Below are 27,869 nucleotides of genomic sequence, written 5' to 3' on the forward strand. Positions count from 1 at the left end.
ATCCAAGGTCAAGACGTTGGGTGAACGGTGCATTGTGAGGTCCATTGCGCTGCTCTCTAATTTTGTGAACTTGCAGTTTGTCTTGTCCAAGGAGAAGGAGGATGGCTGCCTTTGGGTCTAAAGGAGGAATCTTTTTCGCCACTGAGCTGAGATGTGGGTAATGTTTGCCGATTTCTCGTGTTGGGATTTTGGATCTGTCATCTGGTAACATATCACACTCTATCAGTGTGGGGAGAGAGATTAGTTTCCTTCTATCCAGTGATTCCACAACAAAGTTATTTGCTCATTGCCCAGCTGCCTCGATTACTCCAGAGCATGTTTTCAGGGTGTATGGAGGCCCAGCCTCTCTGATCCCAAAGTAATCGAAGAACTCAGTCCATGCCAGTGACCTTTTACTTTGCTCGTCAAGGACGACATAGGATTTCATAGCTTTTTCTCTCTGGCCAGCTGGATACACTCTGACTAGCAAGATTTTGGAGCATGATCTTGATGTGGATACTTTTCCGCAGATTTCAGTGCACTTGGATGTCTCTGACACAGTAGTATTTTCCTGCTGCTCCCCGCCTTGATCTTCAATAGCTGGTGAAGTCTCAGCTTTCCACAGAGCTGGACCTGGATGTAGAGCAGGAGGGTGTTTATTGCTGTTACACTCCTTGCACTCTACGGGCTTCACACAATTTTTAGCAAAATGACTCGTTGAAGCACAGCATCTGTAGCATATGTTCCATTCCTTGAAGAAGGCTTGCCTCTCTTCTAAGGGTTTGTTTCTGAAACCACGACACTTCCGTAATGGGTGAGGCTTGTTGTGTAAGGGACACTGCTTGCCAGGGTCATCAGATCTTTTCATTGATGAATGACTGTGGCTAGACTTTACTGAAACTTTGGTTTTCCTTACAGCACCAGGTGTTCTGATGTTGGGTTTGAATGGTGGGCCTTTCTCTATCTTGACTACGTTTGAGCTCCCGTTCGTTATGCAGGCGAAACTGGGATCATTACGGGTCCTAGCTTGATCACACACAAACTTAACAAAAAAGGAGAGGGGGGGGGGTAAGTTGCTCTGTATTCTTCTTTGTAACAAGACCCTATGGTGATCCACTTTTCTTGTAAGAACAATGGGAGCCTCTGAACAACTGGAGTTACTCCACATGCGGTACTAAGAAAGACCAGGTAGGTGTCCTCCTGCCATAGCTGCATCGAGTTCTAAGAGAATATCTCTTAGTTCCCTTAGCTTATGAATATCTTTATTAGTGATTCTTGGAAACTGTTCCACTTTCCTGAGGAGGGCATCCTCTATCATTTCAGGCGAGCCATAGTAGTCCTCCAACCTCTGCCACACCGTGCTGAGGCCGGCACCGGCATCGTGAACATATTCTGCCCTTATTCTCTTAGCTAAGTCCTGTAGTGTTAGTGTTGTGTGTGTTGATATCCTGTATGGATGTTTGCTGAACAGTTAAGTTCAGAAACTCATGATCACTGATTTCACTTGACTGCAGATCACTCTTCATCATGTAGCATTTCGCTGTCTCAGTGTTGGCCAAGGCTGGCTGGTGCATAAGTGAAGACGACAGTCCAAGTGGCTTGGAGTCTTTAAGTGAGCTGGGCACTGGGTTAAGTGTAGTAGGATGCTGTACAGTATCACTGGGATGCTGAATTTCACCAAGAGGCTGTGACATAGTAGCTTTAACGGGTTGAAATGGTTCTCCAAACTGCCTTTCGGCAGTTGCTTCTAAGACTTCAGCTTCAGCTATAGCAGCTGCAGCAGCTCTCTCTAACTGAAATGCGAGCATATTTGCTTGAAGCTCTTTTTCTTTCTGTCTGCTTCTGCTGTGACTCTTTGTCGCTCTCCTTCAAAGCATGCTTGTGCTTTCATCATATCTGCTTCTCGATGAGCGAACGAGACTTGCGCCCTTGCAGCCTCTGCTTTAACACAAGCTCTGATAGCCATTGCACTGGCAGAAGAAAGCTGACTTGTGCGAGAGGAGCAGAAGCAACATGACCTTGTTTCAAGTGTTTCTTCCATGCTTAGCTCATAAATTAACCTTTTTAGGCAGCCATCAGAATGAATGTCTTTTTACTACTCTGCCCCTGCTAAAATGTTGTAGTGCTTGTGCCTGCTAGCTTAGCAGATAGATAACAGGTTCTTCCAAAGAATTCCAAGAGGCCAAATTTTAACAACAGGAATGTTTACTCAGAAGAAGCACTGTAAAAGTGAAACAGATGTAATAAGTAACATACTTATGTGTTGAGTTCGCTTTGCAATACATATGATCAAGTAACTCTATACTTTGTACTAAGGATCTAGGATGTAAGAATGTATAAGAATCGCCGTTAAAGTTACAGTGTTTAGCTTAATGCTAATATGAATGGAAATTCTCATAGACATGCTAACAAATTAGCGCCATTTACCACTACATGAATTTAGTGATTACTTAACACACATCGCTATTTTTTTCATAAGGAGGTACGTAAGAAGACTATCTTGTTAAGAAAATAAAGATATATACTCACAGACATATGCCTTTCATGACCTAACAATGTAAGTTTAACTTGGAAAAAACATTGCTATTCTGCAGCATCGTACTCAAAGGCTGAACTACAGCAACTCTAAAGGTACAAACTTAATGCTAACTGCTATAAAGAATAACCACTAGAGGTTGCTCTTGGGTAACAGACAGCACAGTTACAATCAATCCTAAACGTAATCCCAGTGCTCATTTTAGACCTACATTTAATCATTTTCCTAACCCTAGCCCTAGTTCTAGCATTAAAATGAGCCATCGTGCTATTCCTAACCCTAGCTACCATCATAAATTTAAACTTTATCCCAAAACAAACCTCAAATCCCTTTGTACAATCAATCCAAAACGTAATCTCAACCCTCATTTTGGACCTATATTTAACCTTTTCCTAATCCTAACCCTATTTCTGGCCTTAAAATGAACCCTTGTCCTAGCTCTGATAGTGATTTTAAACTTTGTCCCACTATTAACCACAAATCCTGTGTTACAATCAGTCCAAATCCATATCCGAACCCTAATTTTGGACCTACATTTACCGAATTTCCTAACCCTAACCCTAGCTCTGGCCTTAAGATGAACCCTTGTCTTATACCAAAGCGTACCTCTGATCCTTAATTTAAGCATTGTCCTAATACTAACCACAAATCTTATGTTACAATCAATCCAAAACCTAATCCCAACCCTCATTTTGGACTTACATTTAACCATTTTCCTAAGAGTAACCCTAGCTCTGGCCTTGACTTTAACACTTGTCCTATTCCTAACCCTACCTCTGATCCTAAATTTAAGCATTGTCCCAATACTAACCACAAATCGTACATTAAAATCGATCCAAAACCTAATCCCAACCCTCATTTTGGACCTACAATTAAGCATTTCCCTAACCCTAACCCTAGCTCTGACCTTAAGATTTACCCTTTTCCTCTACCTCACCCTACCTCTGATCCTAAATTTAAACCTTGTCCCAATACTAACCACAAATATCTCATTAAAATCAATTCAAAACCTAATCCCAACCCTCATTTTGGACCTACCTTTAACCATTTTCCTAACCCTAACCCTTATCCTGGCCCTAATCCTAACCCTAACCTAAACCCCTGCCAAATTCCTAATTCTAACAATAACCAAAACCTAATCCAGTTAAGTCTCTTGATAATCTATTGAATGTGTTGACTGCTGCTACATCTTTAAAATGTTGTTAACATTTTACTGAGAGCCTGTTGAGTGTTTATTTCATCTCAACAGGACCACTCAAAATAAAGTCTCACCCTCATTTCAGTTGCAGCTCATCCATACCAGCCTCATGTGAATCATATTCATCTGCTGGTGATTATTTCATTGTTTGTCTGTGCATATATTCCCTGCTGTTTAAAATGTAATATCTGTACGTCTCTGTCATTTTGTGTATTGTGTATTGTGTAAATTGTAAGACAGATTATCCCATTTGCAGTTTTATAATGCTGTCTTTTGGTTTCTGGCCTTACTGTTGTTCTTCCTGTCTTGTTTTTGTGTTTCTTTCTTGTATGGCAAGAAGATTAGTCTGAATCAAAAAATGAAAAACACTTTTTTTAGTGATGTAATAGTCTCATCCTTATAGCCGACAGGGCCGGAATTCTGATTCATTGGTTTTGTGAATCAGTAAACCACAAGAAGAAAGTTTGTGATGAAGCAACGAGGACTCCACAGACATATGATCACTTGGATGATTTACTTTATGAATCACGGTTTGGGTAATGTGTTCCTTTCATTTGACATAACTATAGGTTGAAAAGTGAGCTCAGCGAGCTTTCTAGTAAATTCAGCAGAGGATATCTTACCTAAAGCCATATGCTGGTGTATTTTGTCTTTTTATGAGGTGTCACAAGCTTTTAAAGGAACACAGATAGGCACCATTTTTCACTTTAACTGTGTTTTTAAGTGATAACATTTAAGGTTATAGAAAGCTTAATAGATGCCAACTCAAATATGTAGTTCCTATATGCTAGATAATGAATTATGTTGTATTATCTTTTATTAGGAGATAATAATGATGAGGTAGAGTATTTTAAAGTGAAATACATGGAAATTAATATACTAATTAAAGCCTGTACTATAGTACAAATTAAATCCAATACAGAAATACAGAAAATTGGAGAAAGTTTGAGAAAATAATTTGTTTATTTCATTCTATTTGTTTGTGTACAATCAAAATTTGAAAATGTTCTTGAGCTTGTGAATAACAATGAGTTCATTGAAGATAACATGCCCAAACAAAATTAATTCAAACTTGACATTACGACTAAAGGAGAAGTGTCTGAGAACTGAGACTGACCAATATGTTCTGCTAGTACATTAATTACACATTTACAGCTCACAATTTTACTGCTCCTTAGCTTAGTTACATTAGTTACATTAATCAGTTAGCATGAACTCATATCAGAACATAAGCAGCATCTTTAAGTTTAATAAAGCACTATCATACCTGTTCTTCTGAAACAAGACAGTGAAAAGAATAGAAAAAAAAAACACGATACCAAGTCAGCTAACTGTTTCTCTACATTAGTGTTGTAATTCTCGAGTCTGGTTTCGGTCTCAATGTCATTTGGGCTCTGTCTTGTCTCTGTCTGTCTTGCAGTAGGGCAATGCCTCCTTTTGAAAAAATTAGAAACTGAACATTTTTGCCATCATGATTGACATTACCGTATTAGTTAAACTGTGTTCCAATAGTAGCTCTAGGTTCAAACTGGCTTGTTAGACCCATGACCAGTGGGGTAATTTGGTTTCATCTCATGAGTGTTTTACATCAACAAGCCCACAGAAACATGCCAATGTCACATTTTGTGAGCATCAAAGTCATAAAGGACCAGGAAATCGTGTACCCTGCCCAGGAGAGGGTTACTGGGACCTACCAATGGGGCTAGGCCTGTGGGTAGTGTTCCTCGGCGAGCGCCTGGTGGTCAGGCAGCCCATGTAACCCAGCCGGGCTCAGCCCGAAAAGGTAACATGGGAGGCCCACCACCCGCAAGGTCCAGCATGGGGGACCGGTGGAGTGCCGTATAGGGAGTGGAAGATGCAGGGAGGCCCTTGGCAGCATGGACCCCTGCAGCGGAAACTGGCTCTTGGTATGTGGAAGGTAACCTTACTGGGGAGGAAGGAGCTGGAGCTTGTGCAGGAGGTTCCAACTAGATATACTTGGGTTCACCTCCACCCACAGAGTCGGCTCTGGAACCAAAGTCCTTGACAGGGGTTGGTCCCTCTCCTACTTAGGAGTTGCACAGGGTGAGAGGCGCCAGGCAGGTGTGGGGATACTCACGAGTCCCTGGTTGGCTGCTCTATAATTGGAGTTTGTCCTGGTGGACGAGAGGGTCGCCTCAATGAGAATTAAAATTGCAGGGAACAAAACTCTGACTGTTGCATGTGCTTACGCACCAAACAACAGTTTGGAGTATTTGGCCTTCTTGGAGTGAGTGGGTGGGGTTCTGGAAAGGGCCCCACCTATAGACTCCATAATCTTGCTGGGAGACTTCAAAGCTCATGTTGGTAATGACTGGGAGACCTGAAGAGAGATGACTGGTAAGAACAGCCTGCCTGATCTGGAATGGTGAATTGTTATTGGACGTCTGTGCATGGTTTGTGCATAATGAACACCAAGTCGAACACAAGGAAGTTCATAAGTGTACATGGTACTAGAGCTACTTGCGTCAAAGGTCAATGTCAATGTTTGTTGTCGTTTCATCTGACTTGGGACCATATGTTCTGGACACTCAGGTGAAGAGAGATGTCATCCGATCACCCTCTGGTGGTGAGTTGGATCAGATGGCAGGGAAGACTGATGGTCAGACCCAGTATGCCCAAGCGGATAGTGAAGGTTTGCTGGGAACAACTGTCAGAGGCCCCTGTTCAAAATGATTTTAACTCCCACTTCTGGGATAGCTTTTCTCATGTTCAAGAGGAGGTAGGGGACATGGAGTCCGAATGGACCCTGTTCAAAACCTCCATCGTGGAAGCTGCTGGGCATAGTAGTGGCCAAAAGCTTGTTGGTTCCTGTCAGGGTAGTAACCCAAGAACCCCCTGGTGGCCTTTAGGGACTTCAAGGCCCAGATGACTTCCCAACCCAGCACATAGACACCAACAGGCAAAAAAGGCAGCAGCGGCAATGGTGGCAGAGGCAAAATCCAGGGCATGGGAATAGTTTGGCGAGGCCAAAGAAAAGGACTTTTGGTCAGCTTTGAGAAGGTTTGGTTTCACCCAAGCTGTATTTGGCAGGGTGGAGAAACTCTGACTTCAAATGAGGATATTGTCAGTTGGTGGAGGGAGCACTTTGAGGAACTCCTTAATCCGAAGGACATGCCTCCCTTACAGGAGTCAGGCCCCGAGACATTTTTAATTTTTTTTGGGGGGATTTTAACCCAATTATCTCCCCAATTTAGTCATCGCCAATTCCACCCGCTAATAAGGACTCCCCCAATCACACGATACTATCAACAATAGAAGGGCGAAGGCTAACACAGGCTTCTGTGAAGCCAGCCACCGCTTCTTTTCGAACTGCCGTTCACGCAACGTCGTTGGACAGCTGAACGCGCTCGGAGGAAAGCGCCAACCACCAGATCTGTTACGTCAGCTAACAGACGTCTGCGCTGACTAGCATCGCATTAAATGATGGGGGGAGAAGGAGGGGCCATCCTACCCACCCAGAGAGAGCGAGGCCAATTGCGCTCTCTTGGACTCCTGGCTACGGATGGCTGTAGCATCACCAGGGATCGAACTTGCAATCTCCTGATGACAGGGCCAATGCTTAGACGGTTGCACCACTCGGGAGCCAGGCCCCGAGACTTCTGGCGTGTCAGCCTCCATTTTCCAGGTGGAGGTCACTAAGGTAGTTCGTAAGCTCCTCAGTGGTAAGGCACCAGGGGTGAATAAGATTTGCCCAGAAATGCTTTAGGCTCTGGATGTTGGGGGTGTGTGCCAACTTCCAGGGTATCCACTGCTCAGCCTCCCTGGGAAAGTTTATGCCAAGGTGCTGCAAAGGAGACTCTGACCGATAGTCAAATCTCAGATTGAGGAGGAAGAATGTGGATTCCATCCCGGTCACGGAACAATGGACCAGCTTGAGGGCGCATGGGAGTTTGCCAACCCAGTCTACATGTATATTGTGGACTTGGAGAAGGTTTACGACTGTGTTCTCCGATATATCTTGTGGGGGGTCCTCTGGGAGTATAGGGTGCAAGGACTACTGCTCTGGGCCATTCAATCTCTGTACTCCCGGAGTGAGAGTTGTGTTCGTACACTTGGCATTAAGTCAAGCTTGTTCAGAGTTAGTGTTGGACTCTAACTCTCCAAGATTGTGCCTTGTCCTCACTCTTGTTCATGATATTCATGGACAGGGTGTCAAGGCATAGCCGAGGTATGAAGGTATCTCGGGGTCTTTTTTACGAGGGATGGGAAGAGGGATCATAAGATTGGCTAGGACAGGCAGCAGCAGTAATGTGGTCACTGTACTGGGCTGCAGGGGTAAAGAGGGAGCTGAGCCATAAGGCAAAGCTCTCTGTTTACCAATCAGTCTACATCCCAATCTTCACTTATGGTCATGAGCTGTGGGTAATGACCGAAAAAATTTGATTGAGAATGCAAGTGGCAGAAATGAGCTTTCTTTGCAGGGAGGCAGGCTACACTCTACTTGATAGGGTGAGGAGCTTGGTCATCTGGGAGGAGCTCAGAGTAGAGCCACTGCTCCTCCGCATTGAGAGGAGCCAGTTGAGGTGTTTACCAGGCACGGCCTGCTGGGACAAGACCCCGGGGTAGTCCTAGGACCCGCTGGAGGGATTATATCTCTAAGTTGGCCTAGGAGCAGCTTGGGGTCCCTTGTAATGAGCTGGAGGAAGTTGTGGCGGACAGGGTCTGGGATTCTCTGCTCTCCCAACTGCTACCGTGACCCTATCTGGACTAAGTAGTTAATGACGATGATGCAGATGATGATGATCATATAGGGTCATATAACTCTATAAATTATAAACTTGTGTAAATAATACTTTTTTATTATTTGTGTGTTTATTTTATTTTTAATTTATTGAGGGAAGATGAAAGCTTTAGACTCATCATGTGTCACGCATCCATCGAGCTCTAAAACTAATCTGCACTCTATCTCCCAGAATTCTCTGGGAGATCACCTGATTTCTGAACTTCCTTTGCGCTCCAATCAGCGCTCTTGATCTCCAGAGTACTGATGCTATTCACCTGCATTATTTGTCATATGACCTCCTTAGTTTAGTTTATAGACCCGGGCTTTAGCCACAGTTAGTTGCAAGGTGTTATATCAATTGTGATCTACTGAGCGTTCTCTGCCTTTTGCCTTACCCTTTGGATTGATTGCCTGTCTCATTGGATACCTGTTTTTGACCTGATTGCTTTTTTGCCTAACCCTTTTGGACTGTTCGCCCTGTGTTATGATCGTCTGTTTGTATTTGCTTTACCTTTTGGATTTGACCCCTGCCTGTTTTGTGACTATGAACCTGAACAGTAAAGCCTCATTTGTGTTTTCTGACCGCGAGCATCTGACTCTTGTTGGCACATTACATCATGAGTTTATTTCTGAATTATAAAATTTTATTTAAAAATGTCCCATTTTAGACTTTTATGCATATTATGTGGGACTTCCCAAAAGTTTATGCTTTTTGGGAGGGGGTTGTTGATCACATCTATTCTCTAACCAAGACATACTTCCCCATGGACCCTGAACTTCATTTACTGAATGATAAATGATAAAGTTCCCCATTACGGAAATTTCCCGGAAAATATGGCTGGCTGGCTGGCTTGACGGCGGCGAAAAAAGTCATTGTCCACCACTGGCTACCCCCTCACAACCTGTCCATATATCATTGGCTCCATACCTTACTGGATATCCTATATCTGGAACTGTCATATGCAAGAATTAGCAATGCTGGCACTAGAACTCTTTAATACATGGATTTACAGAATTTCTAAAATCAGGACCCTTGTGCTTGCTTAATTATACGCTGTGTTTAAGTTGTGAACGATGTAACTGAATTCTCATGTGTCCTATGTTGTAGCTATGTGTTTTTTGTTGTTGTTTGTTTTTTGTTTTTGTTTTTTTCTCTTCTGTAAGTCCTATGTGTGTGTGGGTCAGGGCTCGAATGGGGGGGTTGTTGTTCTTTAAGTGGAAAATAAAAAATAAATCACAAAAAAAAAAGTCCCATTTTAGCCACACTACTGCATTTTAGATCAGGAAGTGAGATCCTTGTCCCATGGTGTCACACATCCCTCCGGCTCTGAGGCACACTCTGACTCCATCTCCCAGAATCCTGACCTTCCCTTGCGCTCCAATCAGCGCAAACTCTGTTAACCTGTCTTGTTTGTCACATGACCATAGTAGTTTAGTTTATAAACCTGGGCTTTAGCATAATCTATTGCAAGGTATTGCGTCTATCCAGATCTTCTGAGAGTTCTATTGTGTTTGTTATTCCTGTTTATGACCGTTTTGCCTGTTTATTCGACTCTGCCTTTTACCTGACTCTTTTGGATTGTTTATCTTCTGTGATGTTTATATTTTTGTGCTGGCTGTCTTTTCAGGATTTGACCCATGCCTGTTTTTTGACCACAAACCTGGATTTTGATTCTATCAGTAAAGCCTCCTTTTCTCCTTTTAACCGCGACCATCTGAATCTTTCTGGTACTTTACACATGGTGCCACATGGTAAGCAGTTATATGTTATTGTGTTGAAGTAAAAGTGTCTCAAATTCTGAAAATCAGTGTGTAACATTAAGAATTGTCATGTTTCATGTATTGAAACACTTTTATGCAATGAAGTGAACTTTTTTCTGTTTTAATGAAAAATATTATGATTGTACATGTGTACAACTGTTCAAAGCTGTGTTTGCTTGTCATGTACTGGCTAGCATTTTCAGTTATGCCCAAAACAAGCCAGAATTGTCACTACAGACATAGTCACTTCCAAAACATTTCGTATAGTTTTGGTAGTGTTCAGATTTGTTTATGACAAAATGGAATGTTCAGTCATTTGTTTTAATAAAATAAACATAAAGGTGTAGGGTTACTCAAAGCAAAGGGGTTTAGTCTGAAGTCCAAGTCAGTTAAAAGCCTGAAACTCTGACTTTGAACCAGTTCAGTGGAATGATCCCTATAGACCAACAACAACAGTAAGAGTGAAGGGTTTTGTTTCAGGTTACATGGTATGATTCTTCTTAGGCAATTATTACTGATAATCTAACATATTACTGCCAGACAATCAGATTGAAAGCATAAATGTTAAGCATTGCGGCTAACTGCACACAGTTTGTGGGGGGAGGGGCTCAGTGTGAAGCCTACAGCTGGTGTGAGGTCCAGCTGATCCTCAGACACGCCTGGTGGAGGAGTGAAACGGAAGTGTTTCAGGAAGGAGGTGAAGAATAGGAAGAGCTCCATTCTGGCCAGACTCTCTCCCACGCAGACTCTGCGGCCTGAAAGCAGAAATGGAAAGTTAAAATTATGGCACAATTTCTTTGAACACTAGATACATCACAAAAGGATTTCAAAATACCTGCAGAAAATGGCATGAAGGCATCTCTCTTAACAAATCGTCCCTGCTTGTCAAGGAAGTGTGCTGGGTTGAAGGTGTTGGGGACCTCCCACTCATTCTCATCTCTCAACACAGATGTCAACAGTGGAAGCACAGAAGTTCCCTGTAGAGAACTTTTATAGTGACAGATTTCCATGACAAGCCAACTGCGTATAACCATGTTTCAATTCACAGCTTTTAGCTGTGAGTTATACACCGTATTACAAACTGCATATGTTTTGCCATGTGTTTCGCTGTATTTAATTTAGATCTGTTTCTAATTAACCTCATAGGCTGACCTTCTTAATGAAGAAGCCCTGAAAGTGAACATCGCAACTGGTGGTGTGAGGTACACTCATGGGCACTATGTTGGCCAGTCTCTGGATTTCATGGATTACTGCATCAGTGTAAGGCAAGTTCTTCCTGTCCTCCATCACTGGCTGACGATCTCCAACCACCCTGTCAATCTCTTCCTGGACTCGATCTGGAGCCGAGAAAAACTTGAGTCTCATTATTAACATGAAAACAGAAGCACACAAGACTTTTAGTATTCATAAACAAAACCAAGAAATCTTTACTAAAACAATAAATAATCATGGCATTTTGGTACTATAAAATTTCTGCATGTGTCACTGTCTTTAAACACTTTCAGTTTCAGTATTCCTCATTCATACCTTGCACATGAGGGTATTTGGCCATTAGTAGAAGGCTCCAGCGCAGAGTTGCGGCAGTTGTGTCAGTACCAGCACCAAAGAGGTTGGCAACTGTGTAAAGTAGGTTTTGTTTATGAAACAGAGTGTTCTTCTCTCCAGATTCCTAACCAGTGAAACAGAATGGAGCATCAGCCAAACACAAATGAGCTGTGCATGGGGCTCATCTCATGATGGTTCACAGATCTCAGGCTTACAGATTTGGTGTTAAATTTTAGTTACCATCCCTGACATTCAGTCAAGTAGTAAACAGTGTGTCTGCATGTCAATCAGGTAGTCTGAGGCAGAGTTTTTTACCAAACTCTAACCATTTTACTATTTTATGAATGATTTGCCAATCCTTCACAAACATTAACAGCCTACAAGGCTTTTGTCCTAAAAATGTTCTTAAATTGTCCTTAAATATCTTTAAAATGATGCTTGCTTTGCTTTTGTTCTGGGATGCAGCATTAATCTTCTTTTTGTCTTTTTAGGTGTTTCCCAGTGTTTTTATTTCCTTTACTTAAAACGTGTTCCTTCTATGTTTACACTGAAGATCAGATGAGATAACCCCTAAAAATAGCATATCACTCATCAAAATATAATTTTTTATGCCAAGAGCACACAATATAATGGATATAAAGTAACTGCACAAACAAAGTCTTCATTCTGCAAATTCAACATTTCTGTAGACAGCACAAGAAAGACATACCTCTGCATTTTGTTTGCGTACAAGAAAACAATCCACCAGGCCTCTGCAGTCCAGAGGGTTCAGTGTTTGCTGTAGACGGTCCACTAGCCCATTTATCTGTTTGATACAGTTCTCGCGGTTTTTCAGAATGAGTTTTCTGTTCTTTATCCAAGAACGAAGCCAGGGAAACATGTTGTACAACTATAGGTACACACAGGTACATACATTAACAATCTTGTGTCAACTGATTATATATTTTTGCACCTTTAAATAAGATGTACATACACTAATTCATAATCAAGGCTGTAATCTAAACATCATAGTGGTCATAATGAGAGTTTCCTGTTTAGATGCAGAAGGTACCTGTATAGAAGCTGAGCCAATAAGTCTGACATTCTCGTTGCTCTTCGTTACCATATCTTTGAACAGAGGATCACTGTATTCAAACCTGCTTCCATACGCAATGGATGAGATGATATTTGAAACAGCATAATTCACTGGCTGTGTGGTATCAAACGGTTTTCCTGTAAGGCAGTAAGCAGTGATTAATTTTTTGATGATTTATACACATTTCCTGAAGTGTACATTCTCGAATCCCTGGGCATTTTTTAGAATAGTGCACCCATTTACCTATGGCAGACATTGCATTTAGAGATGGCCACGAAAAAAGAATGAATGATTCTGTAACAAATGTAACCTAAAATAGCTCAGAATTGTAGCAACAGAACAAGTTTACAGGGAACCTAGTTACTCCCTACTCATCCCATTATAATTAAAAAAAAAATAGTCTCAGGGCTAGTTGTGATCTCGTAACAAGAACATCTAGGGACAACCATTAGAAATTTTGGCCTAAATATGGGAGGGAACGGAGACTTATTAGGGTGGATCAATCCAACAATTCAGGCCATTGCAACACATGAAGGTGGTGCTTAGTAGGGGGCAAGGTGTGCTTTCTGACAACTTTCTGACATTAGTCCATGGCTATAACTGTCCATGGCTATAATGTTTTTCTGAGAATCACGACTTTAAAGCCTAACTGATTATTACTGGAGGCCCCTGTTAGCTATCTGTCAAGCTGGTTTCAGGCATTTTACTTCATATACATGTAAAATTCCTGATAGCAGGGATATTGATCCTATATTTGTTTTTCATCTGAATCATCATTTTGTTTGAGATTGAAATTTCAATGTCAGAACAAAAGTTCTTTTTTCCTCATGTTGGCAAAAATGTCATTGAATACACATTGATAAAAGTAGCCAGAGATGAAAGTAGCCCATTCTTCATGTTTTGGAAAAAAAAGAAATAAAAAAGAAAACCATCCTTAGCGTAAGGCATTTTGCACAACAGCTGCTTAAGCTGCTTAAAGCAGAAAGCTTTTACTTCTTGTTTTTATTTTTCAGAACCCCAGAGGAAAAAGCAGATCTCCTGAAGTAAGTCAGTCAATTGCTGTTTAAAAACTCCTGATAGTTTTAATATGTCTAATTTTTCACTATTAATAAGTTTTTGAAAAGCTTTTTTGTTGTTAGCTTGTTATCTGGTAAAGCTGAATAAAGATTTATCTGAAACTATTTGAAAACTTTGCGTTTTCTTAATAGACAAAAAAGCTAAAGTTTGCTTCATTTGACTTTATAAGAAATGATTTTTGCTGTAGATGAAGCAGAATGGCTTTGATAATGTTTTATTGAAGTAATAGAAATATTAAAAGGTTACATTGTGTTAAACTTTTGTTAAACTTTCAGTGTTGTTGCAATATTATTCAAGGTGCAAACGTGATTAAAAATCAAAATCAGATTGGAATGTTGATTCAGTTAAGTTCTTAGGAGCTTTCACAAGAATAAATTTAAGTAAAAATTTAAGAAGATATTTGTGAATGAGGTCCAATGTACACATACACGTTATCCTGCTGAAAGAGGCCACTGCCATAAGAAATCTTTTTGAGATAAGATGAGAGACATGAGATGTAGTAATAAGTGCACTGTCCATCACTCTGCAATGTCTGGCCAGAGCTTCACAAAGCACTAATAAATATCATTCCACACCACCGCCATGAAGTCCACAACAATGGTCACATAGATGGCACCTGTCAAATTGACGTCCACATGAATGAGCTCAACATTCCCTTTACTGGCTTGTTTTCCTCCCACAGTGCATCCTGGTGCCTTCACTTCCCCAAGCAAAGAGTACAAATGTACCTGTTCGTCCATGTGATGTAAAAGAAAACAAGACTTTTTGGACCAGGCGGCATTCTTCCATTGCTTCAAAGTCCAGTTCTGATGCAGGTTAGCATAGACACTCAGACTGTTCTGCAACTATGCAGCCCCATACACAGCAAACGCAATACACTGTATGTTGTGACACATTCCCTCTGTAACCATCATTAAAAATTTCTGTGCCACAGTAGACTTTCCATTAATTCAGACTGACAGACGTTGTCGCTGGTTAGTGGTTTGTGCCTCCTTGGACCACTGTGAGTAGGTTCTTACCTCTGCTGATCAGGAGCACCCCATAAGCCTTGCTGTTTCACAGATATCCCAACCCAGTCAATTTATCATTTGTCAGTGTCACTCAAGTCTTAACACCTGTCCATTTCTCTTGTATCCAACGTCTACTACAAGAAATAACTGTTCCCTTACCATTTAATATATCCCAGATTTTGACTTGTGCTGTTTTTATGAGATAGTCAATGCAATTCTCTTTATCTGTGAGGGGTCTCAGTGTTTTCGCTGATTGGTGAATGGGAATGCAAACATTTACACCTGTTTTACTTTGAATGCTCAGTCAAAAACTTTCAAATTTAAAAATCACAAGATAATATGCATTTTATTTCGTTTTTATTTGAATAAACTCAAACTCAAATATTCAGTAGAATAATTTGGCATAAATTTCTGTTAATTGCAAGTTATATGTAGGATGTAGCTTTGTGTACAAAATAAATATTTGTTAATAACTCTAAAATTTGACATAAATTTACCTTTAAACTGCTCAAACACGTCTCTCAAGTAACACGTCTCTTCTATGATTTTCTCTTCACTGCCTTTTTTGCCCATACCAAAGTCGCGAAGGGCAGAGAGAGAAAAGCGTCTCATCTCTTTCCAGTTCTCCCCATTGGAAAACAGAATTCCTGCAGTTGAGCAGAAAACAGAAAAATATCTAGCAGCTCTGTAAATCTCAGCTTACTAGTGAAAGAAAGATAAAGCACTTTTTTATAATAAAATTTAGGATCGAATGTTGACTTATGTCTACAGATATGCATTATGCACAAGGATTGAGCAAAATAATAGAAGCACCCAAATGGTTCAAATTTTGAAAAGTTTTTCTTTTTTATTTTTTAATTTTGAAATAATTATAAAAGACAAATGTGCTTACTTCTTATTCACTTCTATATCAACAATGTTTTATAAACTGTAAATGACATGCTATTGAACTGTAATTGCACTGGCTTCAAAAAGATATTTATAACACAGTAGACTTACCATATCCTTGGCTGTACTCAGTGAATATAGGAGTGATGTCTCTGTCTCCAAATTCCTCTGCATGATTCACCAGGGCTTGCTTGACAGTTTGATATCCTGCCAAAACAACCACTTTCTTCGGACCAAAATACACAGTAAATATGGATCCATATTGTTTTGACATCTGCAAACAGTAACAGCAAGTAGGAAAAAGTCTGTATTAAATATAGAGTTCGTGCAAAGATAGCATTTATGCTGAAATGCAGGATCCACTTGTCCAGTAGCCAATTCTACTAATAAAATACAACCACTTAGTTTGATTCCCAGATGTCATCCCTTTCTGTAACCACCTAAAGCAAAACATTTTAAATACTGCAGGGTAACAAATTACCCTGCAGAAATTTTATAGTTTTGAAATATGCTCATTTTGGATTTGATGGCAGCAACACATTTCAAAACAGTTGGGACATCTGTTTGGGCAACAAAAGACTGGTAGTTCTTTTATGCTAAAAACACCTGGTGGCTAAGTAGATTAATTGGCAACAGGTTAGTACCATGACTTCTGTGAGCAAATCCTTCATTTCTAATGAAGTTCAACCTGCTTGGCTGTGTCGTGGAGAGGCATCCTCAGGTGGACTTTGCCATTGTCATAGCTAGTCGTAGCTCCCCTGAAAAAAACACCTTTCTTCACCATACATCAGAAATATGACGTATGGTGGGGAAAAAGTTGATATTCCTACCACAGCTATAAATACCCTGTTATTTGGTTGCAATGGGGAGCTTGCTCAAAGAGTTGCCATCATTCTAAGCAGTGTCACATGACTCCTTGTTTTGCAATGGTTTGTGGGATTCCATTGTGGTCACTGTGTAATCACAATAAAGTGGTTGAAAAGGTTTCCAGTCATTATCTGTTTTATTTTTGTGCAAAACTGACTATTTTTTTTTGCTGTCATTTAATGCTAGCTAGGTAGCCAACATGGGTGAGCTTCTATTAACAATGATTTGTTTTTAACTTTACAGCAGGAACATTTACTAAAAGAAACATGTAAGACTCTTGGTAACATTTAGTAACAAGTAAGACTCTTGGTTAAATTAATATGCGACTGAACGCTGCAGCTTTCTGACTCCCATTCTAAATCCATAGGCATTAATATGGAGCTGGTCCCCTCTTTGCAGCTATAACAGCTTCCACTCTTCTGTGATGTTTTCTACAATATTTTGGAGTGTGTTTTAGGAATTTTTGCCCATTCATCCAGAAGAGCATTTGTGAGGTCAGACACTGATGTTGGACAAGAGGGTCTGGCTCGCAATCTGTTCTAGTTCATCTTAAAGGTGTTTGATGGGGTTGAGGTCAGTGCTCTGTGCGGGCCAGTCAAGTTCTTCCACACCAAACTCACCCAGCCATGCCTTTATGAACCTTGCTTTGTGTGCTGTGGCACAGTCATGCTGGAACAGAAAAGAACCCTCCCCAAACTCTTCCCACAAAGTTGAAAGCATACAATTGTCCAAAATGTTTTGGTCTGCTGAAGCATTAAGTTTCCCTTCACTGGAACTAGGGGCCTAGGCCAAGCCCTGAAAAACAACCCAACTGTACACTTGGCACAATGCAGTCAGGCAGGAAACATTCTCCTTGCATTCACCAAACCCAGACTCGTCCATCAGACTGCCAGATAGAGAAGCGTAATTTATCACTCCACAGACCACGTTTCCACTGCTCTAGAGTCCAGCAGCAGTGTACTTTACACCACTCCATCCAACGGTTGGCATTGTGCTTGGTGATGTAAGGCTTGCATTCTGTTGCTCAGCCATGGAAACTCATGCCATGAAGCTCCTGGTACACAGTTTTGCCAGAGGAGGTTTGGAACTCTTTTATGAGTGACTTTTATGCATTATGCAATATTTAGCTGCACAGAAGAAAAACAGGAAGTAGTACTCAGGAGCACATTTTCCTTCGTGGACTGAGCATCTCAGTATTGCAGTCCTCTTAATCCTTTGCCTTGAAATCCACAAAAAGGCTTCATCTATAAGTGTCACACTGTTTATAATTATATTAATGTGTTTATGTTGATATTTCTTGGGTTGAGTACAGAATTTATGATAATGGTTAGTTTACTGTCAGCTACATGTAGATGTGTTAGTGATTGGTGGTTAAAGCATTGGTGTTTGTTTAAATGATACTGATGTATTTTCATCTTTCATTACTTACACTGAAATACCTACCTTTAAGCACTTGTTCAAATTGTTTTTTCAGTAATCCTGTCTATACAAATGTACAAGAGATATTATTTAGTACTTACACAGGTACTTATCAATTTGTATTTTGTGTTCTTTTTGCAGTTTTACAAATGACATATTTTCCTACATTAAATCCTACCAAACACAACAACTTGTCTGTTCCTTGGAGGATGCGTGGCTGAAGAATATAATGTTAAGCTAGCTGTATAGCTGAAAATAGGTTGCCTGCAACAAGTTTTAGCGAGGACAGCATAATGCGCCTCAGAACTTGGCGACCCTGCTCTGTAACTGTTTCCACTTTTCAAGGATACTACTCACACTAGATTATGGAATATCTAGGATGGAAGAAATTTCACAAACTGATTTGGTGCGGTGGTGGTATCCCATTACAGTACCACACTCGAATTCAGTGAGCTCTTTAGAATGAGTCATTCTGTAACAAATGTTTGCAAAGGCAGACTGCATGGCTAGGTGCTTGATTTTATACAGTATTGTGTCCCAATATATATACATGTAATATATACACGTCCCAATGTATACATGTAATCCCACAATAACCCTGTTGCTTGATTAGTTTTGAAGTGTTTTTAAACAGCTAAGTAGAACTTTTTTTAAATCATTACTTTTAGTCAGCTCTTGACTTCTACTTAATGCAGTGATAAACCTGAGTATTTAAAGGTTAAAAAGCCAGATAACTCTGCTGTATTATGTATACTCAGGAGAGTATCTTCATCATCAGCCAGAGACAATCACGTGGTAAAGGATGTCATCGCTGATAACAAAAACTATTTATTTGATAACTTAAGATTCAAAACGGCATAAACACAGCACATTTGGTGTGATTTGGATGTTGGTGGGGAGCTGAGTGGTGTCACAAAAAAAAAAAAGAGATTCCTTAGCCTATAATTTGATAAATACAACAGTACAAACGTTTCTTTTAATGGCTCAAACCAGAACAAACACAGCACAAGAGAAAAGTGAGGATATAAAGAAGGAAAAATATATGAAGAAACAACAAAGTTTAAAGAACTTTTAGGAAACAATCCTGGGCACCCCTCCATTTAGTGTGATCATTTAGTGGGATCTGTGACTGTATCATCAAACAGAATCTAGATTCTCTGTTCTCTTCAGCTCACCCCACAGTTTTAGAACATTGGACTGTGGTGGCGATTCTAATGATAGAATTTTAATTTTGTCTTTTGAGAATGTTGTCATTAGAGAACTCTACTAATTTTCAAATGTGCATAGGTTTGGTGTTTGTCTTGTCTGAGCATGTCAGAGGGTCACTGCTAATGTGTGCAGGCTTTATGCAGCACACAGTTCCAATAACAAATCTGGGCAACTCACTCAGATTAATGTTCTACTCTTTTTACATAACAAAGCAGTGAATCACTCCACCTGTTTTGCTTTCTTTGCTTGTAGTTTGCTTTGGTCTTTTGACTTTTTTTGTTTTATTTTAACTAATAATAGGCCTGTTGTTTATAGGACAGTGTTGATAAGAGGAACATTACCTCTTACATTAAGCACTTAGATTGGTCTAGAAATTTCACACCCTGATTAGCCCAAAATGTGTCCTCTTTTGCTGCAGTAAAAGCATGTACTCTTCTGGGAAGGCTTTACATGAAACATTGTAACATTACTGTGTGAATTTGATTGCTTTGTCTGGTTACTTTTATACCTATAGTATATGCATTCTCTGCTTTTTCATCAATACATTTGAATTTTGTACTTAAATCTGCTTTTTATGTTTAAATTTATCTTTTAATAGATTGCAATTACATGTCTGACCACAAAGGCACTATAGCATCATAGGTCAGTTGCTTCAGCAAGTTGTTTAGAAATATACATACTTAAAGTAAACCCAATAAACAAGACACTCACAGAAAAGAGACTGATATAGGGTCTCTTGAGGTCAAGATGTAGTAAGTTTCCCAGGATAGGTAATGGCTTGGGCCCTGGAGGTTCCTTCCCTTTTCCCTGAGAGTTGGAGCGAGAGGCGCGAAGGTAAGCAATTGGAAGAAGGATCAACACAGCACCAAACAATATGCTTCTGCTCGTAGGTTGTAGAAGAAGCTCTTCCACCAAAGCCATTGCTAAAAAGGTAACTTATTAAAAAAAAATAAACGATATATGAGTTTTATGCAAAATGTAGAGAAGAATGTACTACTCAGGTAGCAAGTGGTATTTGAGTGTAAAGGCCTGAAATGGCCTTAAAATAAGTTGTCAGGGACTAGTCAGGCACCAGGGGTGGAGCTATGTTCAAAACTAGAGCGACAGGAAAAGTTTATGCCACCTGCTGACAGTTTGCATGGAGAATTTTTAACAATGTTTCAACAGAAGGTGTCATTGCAGTGTCCAGTCACTGGGGTCAGTACAACAAACAGGCTGACAACTGTAAAATGGATCAAAGTGTTCTGTTCCAAAGTGAAAATCAGGTCAAAGAGTATTCTCCGAGCTAAAGAACATTGAGTGTTCTCACACTCATGGCACTGTTACACATGCTATGCACTGTTATACCTACTTTATTCAGAGTGTCTAATGTATTTTTTCCAATTGTATGAAATCCACTTTTGTTTAAAAAATGTGGTATTAACACAACATTAATAAAAAACACATTTAGCAAAGTGAAACATTTGTAGACTGTATTCACACAATTTATGGATAAAGCACATCTGTCTTGCAAATACAGCAACGTAACAAAAAAATGAGTATGCAAATCAGGCCTGGAGTTAGTAAGCTGCTTGGCATGTTCACATGTTTATGTGTTGTATGGCACATGGCATGGTGTTTATTGGTTTGTAATGGTTTCTGCTTGCGAGCTAATAAAGAGCACTGCACGTTTTCCAATAATGCTTCCTGGTCTCATCTGTTCTTTAGAGTTGGAGTTGGTTAACAGCAAGTGGTCTGCTCTGCAGCTTGTTGCTGTCCCGGTGACTGACTTTGCTCCTTGCTGTGCCGGTGACTGACTTTGCTCCTTGCAAAAGTTGGCATGTTAAATAGTTTTGCAAGCCAAAGTTAATCAATGGCAGAAAGTCTGGTACCTTTCACTGCATAATGTGCACATGGACCACCTGCCTTTTTGGAAAGAAGCTGTTTCACTGACATCCAAAATGACCAATCGCAGCCTGCTGTATCGGAGCAGAGTGTAGGGCAAGATGATTGAAAATCCTATGCATGTATCTTGCTCTGAAAGGCTCATTTTTCATCATAATGTCTAGTGCAGACAGCTGTTTGCTACTGCTGACTAGAATTTAGCTGAATGATAAAAAATGCTGCATGGGGGTGTGTATACATGGACGTACTGATAGCCAGTCAAAATGCAGACAGAATTTTGATAATTGTGGCCAGCTCTGTATGCAAAACATGTCAGATGCTCTGCTTACTTGTGAGCAATGGTTGAGAATTAAACATTAAGTTAATGTTTACAGGTGTGTATTTAGTACACAATCTATGAGCTGGTGAAAGATTGAACGCTATTAAAAGGCTACTGCCACCTGTTGCTTTGGCACTGGATGGGCAAGCAATACAGATTTAAGGAAAAATAAAAGCTGTATGTGAACGGGAAAGAGAATACTATGAAATACAAGTAGACACTATTAATATTATTCTATGTGCTCGAACCTGTAGATAAAAAGCAAAGTCACTTTTTCTGTTTTTTGGCCTAGATAAGCATCTCTATATTAGCAAATCAGCACATTACCAAAAATTGTCAAAACAATAACAAGAATTAGAATCAAAATAAAGTCCACTGAATTTACAGTTTTTTTTTCTGGCATAATTATTTAAACCATACAGCATACACGTCAAAACACAATATTTAATCACAAAGTAATAAATCAGCAGCTATAGAATGAGCACTAGCATATGCAGAACAATAGCAAGAGTGACAAGTTCCATTTTAGGATACGTATGTTTCATTTCAGGCAGTTCATTGTACAACCCCATTTCCAAACAAGTTGGGGCACTGTGCAGAATGTAAATAAAAATAGGATGCAATGATGTGCAAATCATGTGAACCATATTTTTAAAGTAAATAGTACAAAGACAACATATCAAATGTTGAAAGTGAGGAATTTTATTGTTTTTTGACAAATATATGCCCATTTTTAATTTGATGCCAACAACACATTCCCAAAAAGTTAGGACGGGGGCATGTTTACCACTGTGTTTCATCACCTTTTCTTTTAACAACACTGTGTAAGTTTTGGGAGCTGTAGAGACCAACTGCTATAGTTTTGAAAGTGAAAGTTTTCTCATTCTTGTTTGATATAGGATTTCAACAGTTTGGGGTCTCCTTTGTTGTATTTTTTATTTCATAATGCAGCAAATGTTTCAGTGGGTGACAGGTCTGGACTGCAAGCAGGTCAGTTTAGCACCCAGGCTCTTTTAATATGGAGCAATGCTGTCGTAATACATGCAGAATGCGGTTTGACATTGTCTTGCTGAAATAAGCTAGACCTTCCCTGAAAAAGACGTTGTCTGGACGGCAGCATATATTGTCAAAACATGTATATATCGTTCAGCATTAATGGTGCATTCACAGATGTGCACATCACCCATGACATGTGCACTAATGTTTTTTGGTCTTGTCCCTTGCATACAGAGATTTCTCCAGATTCTCTGAACCTTTTAATGTTATTATGTATCGTAGATGATGAAAAGCAAAAGTCCTTTGCTATTTTATGTTGAGAAACGTTATTCTTGAATTGCTGCACATTTTGCTCATGCAGTCTTTCACAGAATGGTGAACTCCTCCTCATCTTTACTTCTGAAAGACTCAGCCTCTCTGGGATGCTCTTTTTATACCCAGTCATGTTACTGACCTGTTGACAATCAACCACTGGGTGTTTTTATTAGCATTACACAACTTTACCAGCCCTTTGTTGCCCCGTTCCAACTTTTTTGGAATGTGTTGTTGGCATTAAATTAAAAATGGGCATATATTTTTCAAAATACAATAAAATTTCTCAGTTTCAACATTTGACATGTTGTCCTTGCACTATTTTCAATGAAATATAGGGTTTAAATGATTTGCACATCATTGCCTTTTTATTTTTATTTACATTTTGTGTCCCAACTTGTTTGGAAAAAATGGGGTTGTACTTGAAAGAGAAAGATCTCCATCCTGACCAGACTCTCTCCCACACAGACCATGCACCCTGAAAGCAGAAACATATATTTTATTGAGTGAAAATTACACTTTGATTTCTTTGAACGCAAAATGGATCACAGTAACACTCCAAAAGCAATTCAAAATACTGCAGAAACTGGCATGAAGGCTTCTCTATTAACAAATCATCTCTGCTCATCAAGGAGGTGTTCTGGGTTGAAGGTGTTGGGGGTCTCCCATTCATTCTCAACACAGATGCCAACAGTGGAAACAGGTTCCCTGTAGAGAATTAGAAATTTTATAAATGACCATAGAAATCTTCTCCGTAGATTTCAATCCATAGTCATCGTCTAATTAATCTTTAGTAGTTTCAGACCTTTTTGAATTGCAAACACATAGTAAAAATGTTTTTATGCCATTCTATTAGATCAGGATTTCTCAACCTATGGGCTGCGGACCACCGGTGGGCCATGAAGCACCCTCTTTTTGGTCTGTGGACCTGTACTCAGGGGGAGGCAGTAGTTCGTAGTGGGCCAGTAACATCACTTTAAGTCATAAAAACATGTGGAAAAAGATTAACTTAGGCCTAATAATTAAAAATCAAAAAATCAGACATATCCAAATTATAACCAATATCAATATTAACAAAGACATATAAATGAAAGTAACCGCAGTCACAGGCTAATAAAATGTCATAAGTTTGATGTAATGCTGTCGCGGGCACACAGTGCAGACAGTTAGTCAGAGATGGAGAGGTTTCTCAGAGCGCTTTCTCCTACTTTATTTGATGCGGACATATCAAACTTCTTTAGTTTCCTCTGTTTTGACATGTTTGTTAATGTTACACCCATATGCATCAAACAGCTGAACCAGACCGGCAAAAACTGGTCCATTTTATGTTCAGTTCACTGCTGGTGTGAACGCATTTTATGAAGAAACAAGGTAATTCATCTGTAGAGCCTACTTTCTTTTTCTAGCAGCACATCAGTGCTGTACTGTCAGCATAATCTGCATGTTTTAATGTCTGACTCTTTACAGACTCTCATTGCTCTCGCTTCTGCAGATGGAGCTGCAGCTGAAAAAAAGAACAGACAAGCTATAAAATAATAGCGAAGAGATGTGTTTGATTTCTGCGAATAATAGCAAAGAGATGTTTGATTTCTGGGAAAGCATCAGTGACCTGAGTAGAGTAAACTCAAATTGATAAACTGATGACAAATAAGTACATATAAAGTAAGGTATATTGTTATTGTTGAATGTGGCAACACTAATCCAAAAGCCCACTGATTGGAGTGAGGTTTATTTCAAATGAGGCCATAAAACCATCAAAACTAAAGAGACATTTCCAGACCAAATGGTTTTCATGTAATGTTTTTAACAGTAATTTAAATTTTGGCTTCTGTGATTGAACTAAAATGGGTGATCTGATTTCTTTCAGGCCCTAATTCACAGGTTTTCAGTGTGAGCAATTAAGGAGAAAAAGCTATAAACAAGAAACTTGATTTTAGTTTTCCTGTAGGCTGCTATGCTTTATATTTATAAACAAGTGGACCTTGGGGTGGAAAAGATTGAGAACCCCTGTTTTAGATATTTGTCTCATCAATCTCATAGACTGACCTTCTTGATGAAGAAGCTCTCATGGGTGCTATGTTGGCCACTCTCTGTGCTTCATGGATCACTGCATCAGTGTAATGCAAGTTCTTCCTGTTCTCCATCACTGGCTAGTGACCTCTAACGTGTCAGTCTCCTCCTGGACTTAATCTGGAGTATTTTTGTGTTTTTTGGAGTATTTTTCCTTCATAATCTTGGGGTACTTGGCCATTAGCAGAAGGCACCAGTGCAGGGTTGTGGCTGTTGTGTCAGTGCAAGAAACAAAGAGGTTGGCAACCATGTAGGTTTTGTTTATTGAACAGAATGTTCTTCTCTCCAGATTTCTGACCAATAAAACAGAAATGCGGTTTGTGAGAAAAGGCACAAGCAAATGACCTGTGCATAAGGCTCCTCTCATTACTGTTCACCACAGGTGAACACATTTGGCATTTAATTTTTATTACTATTACTATCTCTCTAAGGCATGGTTTATTAAAAAAAAAAACTATAAATATTTTACCATTAGGAGTAATCCATCATTGATCACTTCAGATCAGTTCTTTGCAAACGTTATCAGCCAACAGAGCAGATTTTAGTCAGATAAGTATTAAAAAATGAACAATTACATCCAAATCAGATGGTAAACTTCAACTTAACAAGATACAGGACTGTATAAAAGACATAAAAGACTGGATGTCAAGTAACTTCCTCCTACTCAACTCAGATAAAAGAGAGGTTCTTCTTCTTGGGCCAAAAGCTGCTACAAACGAACTAATTTAACACTTAAACTTAATAGTTTCTCAGTTGCATCAGGTACATCTTTAAAACATCTTGGTGTCATGTTAGATCCTGATCTGTCCTTCGATGCACATATAACAAATATTACTAGAATAGCTTTCCTGCATCTCTGCAATATTACTAAATTAAGTAATATACTAAATGCACTGTCTCTACGGGATGCAGAAAAGCTAGTTCATGCATTACCTCGAGGTTTGATTACTGTAATGTTCTGCTGTCTGGATGTTGCAGCAAAAGCCTCAACAAGCTCCAGTTAGTCCAAAATGCTGCAGCCAGAGTCCTCACAAGAACCAGAAAGTTCGACCATTTCAGCCCATTTTTATCAAACCTACACTGGTTGCCAGTAAAATTTTGCATTGATTTCAAAATTCTTTTAGTGACATATAAATTTCTAAATGGCTTCACCCCTCAGTACCTGAGTGAACTCTCTTATTATGAACCATCACACCTACTCAGATTACAAGGTGCTTGCTTACTATCAGAGGGTAGAGCCTTCTCATTCATAGCCCCCCAGCTTTGGAATAATCTTCCAGTCAGTGTTTGGGACTCACATCCTCAGTCTTTAAGTCTATGCTACAAACTTACTTGTTTAGTCAAGACTTTGGTAATTAGTTTTTCCTGTCAGATGGAAAAGGTGCAGATATGGGGGTTCAAGGACATAGTGTATTATGGTAAATTGGAAGTGTTGATGCTGTCATCCTGCTGCTCTCACGCATTCATAACTCAAGTTTGCTGATGGTGGAGTGGAGGGGCACTGACATCTCAGGGAGCCCTCATGCCTCTCTTACCTTTCTGGCTCTCCCTTTTAGTTAGGCTGTAATAACTGGACCTACCAGAGTCCCTGCTGCACTCTGTTAACACTGTAAGCTGTGATCAGTCATTCTTGTCAAAACTAACACTCTGTGAGTTTTCCTTTTCTTTGCCGAGTTGAACAGCTGCCCATCCTGTGCAGTCTGATGCTGTTACTTCTTCTGCCTTGATCGGGTGCCCACCTTCTGGACCAGTTTGACCACCATGGAGTTTCTCACTGTACAACACTGTGCAAACCTTACCTTCATGAACTGACATTTCTGATGATGCTGCTGCACAGATTCAGACTCTTTAATTATAACCATTGCTTCACCTGTTTTTCCCCATTTCTGTATTTTAATATTTTATACTAATGCTGTTTGCTATCCTGTGTTGACCAGAGGAGGATGGGTTCCTCTATTGAGTCTTGGTTCCTCCCAAGGTTTCTTCCTCTTGCTCTTAGGAAGTTTTTCCTTGCTACTGTTGCCATTGGCTTGTTCATGGTGGCTTAGACCTGGATTTTTCTGTAAAGCTGCTTTGTGACAACGCCTGTTGTAAAAAGTGCTATATAAATAAATTTTGACTTGAAACTTTTGACTTAACATCCTCAACTTTTATTTCTGTAAAAATAGTGTGTGCTACATCTGCGCTGGGCTATATCAGTTATCTTAAGGCAGAAGTCATACCAAGCAACTTGTCCCAATCATGTAGCAGGTTTAGCAATAGTTGACAATGTTTAACAAATGCACACCGCTGGTGGACTGTGACCATGAGAACTAAGTTCAGTTTAGTTGGGCCATAAATGTCAAAACTTTCAGCTTCAGTTGCTATGAGGCTTTTTGGCCATTCTCTGATAAACTCTTTTTTTTAGCTTGTGTCAGACATTGACCTATAACTTTCCTTATGAGTTATGGTTTTACAGTGACTCGTTGAGTAAAAAAAACCCTGGTATTTTCCATTTCTAAAACTCACTGAAACTTAGGACACACAAAATTGGTACCAACCAATGTAAATAAAAATGCCTCATGCCCCAAAGTTCATGCTTTTGTTTTTTGTCCTTTCATGTGAATGTCCTAATGTGTCCCAATTCTAAAACATGGAAAAGCACAGCATGCATGACCAAGCTAAACACAACTTTGTTAAACGATGACTCTTTTAAATAAAAGTCAACTAAAAATTACAGACATGTATTTTTTTTCTTCCAGAAATCATTAGGCTTTTTCTGAAATCCTAGAAATCCTGAGGTTGAGTTAAATGATTTATATATGCATAATTGTAACACTGAGAGTTCCAGATTTAGATGAATAAATGCACCTGTACAGAAGCTGAGCCAATAAGCTGAATGTTCTATTCTCCAAATAACCATGTCTTTGAACAGAGGATCACTATATTCAAACCTGCTTCTATTTACAATGGCTGAGATGATATTTTATGTGGTATAAGT

General features: G+C 39.6%; 1 protein-coding gene across 1 annotated transcript; it reads right to left on the minus strand.

Annotated features, from left to right (window-relative positions):
• Positions 1-9,676: 9,676 nt before the first annotated feature.
• Positions 9,677-20,360, minus strand: LOC118821465 (cytochrome P450 2K1-like). Its single transcript, XM_036590082.1, has 9 exons — positions 20,020-20,360; positions 15,925-16,087; positions 15,423-15,572; positions 12,815-12,975; positions 12,473-12,652; positions 11,746-11,887; positions 11,371-11,555; positions 11,054-11,195; positions 9,677-10,973 (listed from the first exon to the last, which is right to left on the minus strand). Exons 1-9 carry the CDS (start codon positions 20,227-20,229, stop codon positions 10,783-10,785), a joined length of 1,524 nt encoding a protein of 507 aa, XP_036445975.1. The 5' UTR covers positions 20,230-20,360; the 3' UTR covers positions 9,677-10,782.
• Between the last annotated feature and the right edge of the window lie 7,509 nt (positions 20,361-27,869).

This window comes from Colossoma macropomum, unplaced genomic scaffold (genome assembly GCF_904425465.1).
Source record: "Colossoma macropomum unplaced genomic scaffold, Colossoma_macropomum, whole genome shotgun sequence".
Taxonomy (NCBI): domain Eukaryota; kingdom Metazoa; phylum Chordata; class Actinopteri; order Characiformes; family Serrasalmidae; genus Colossoma; species Colossoma macropomum.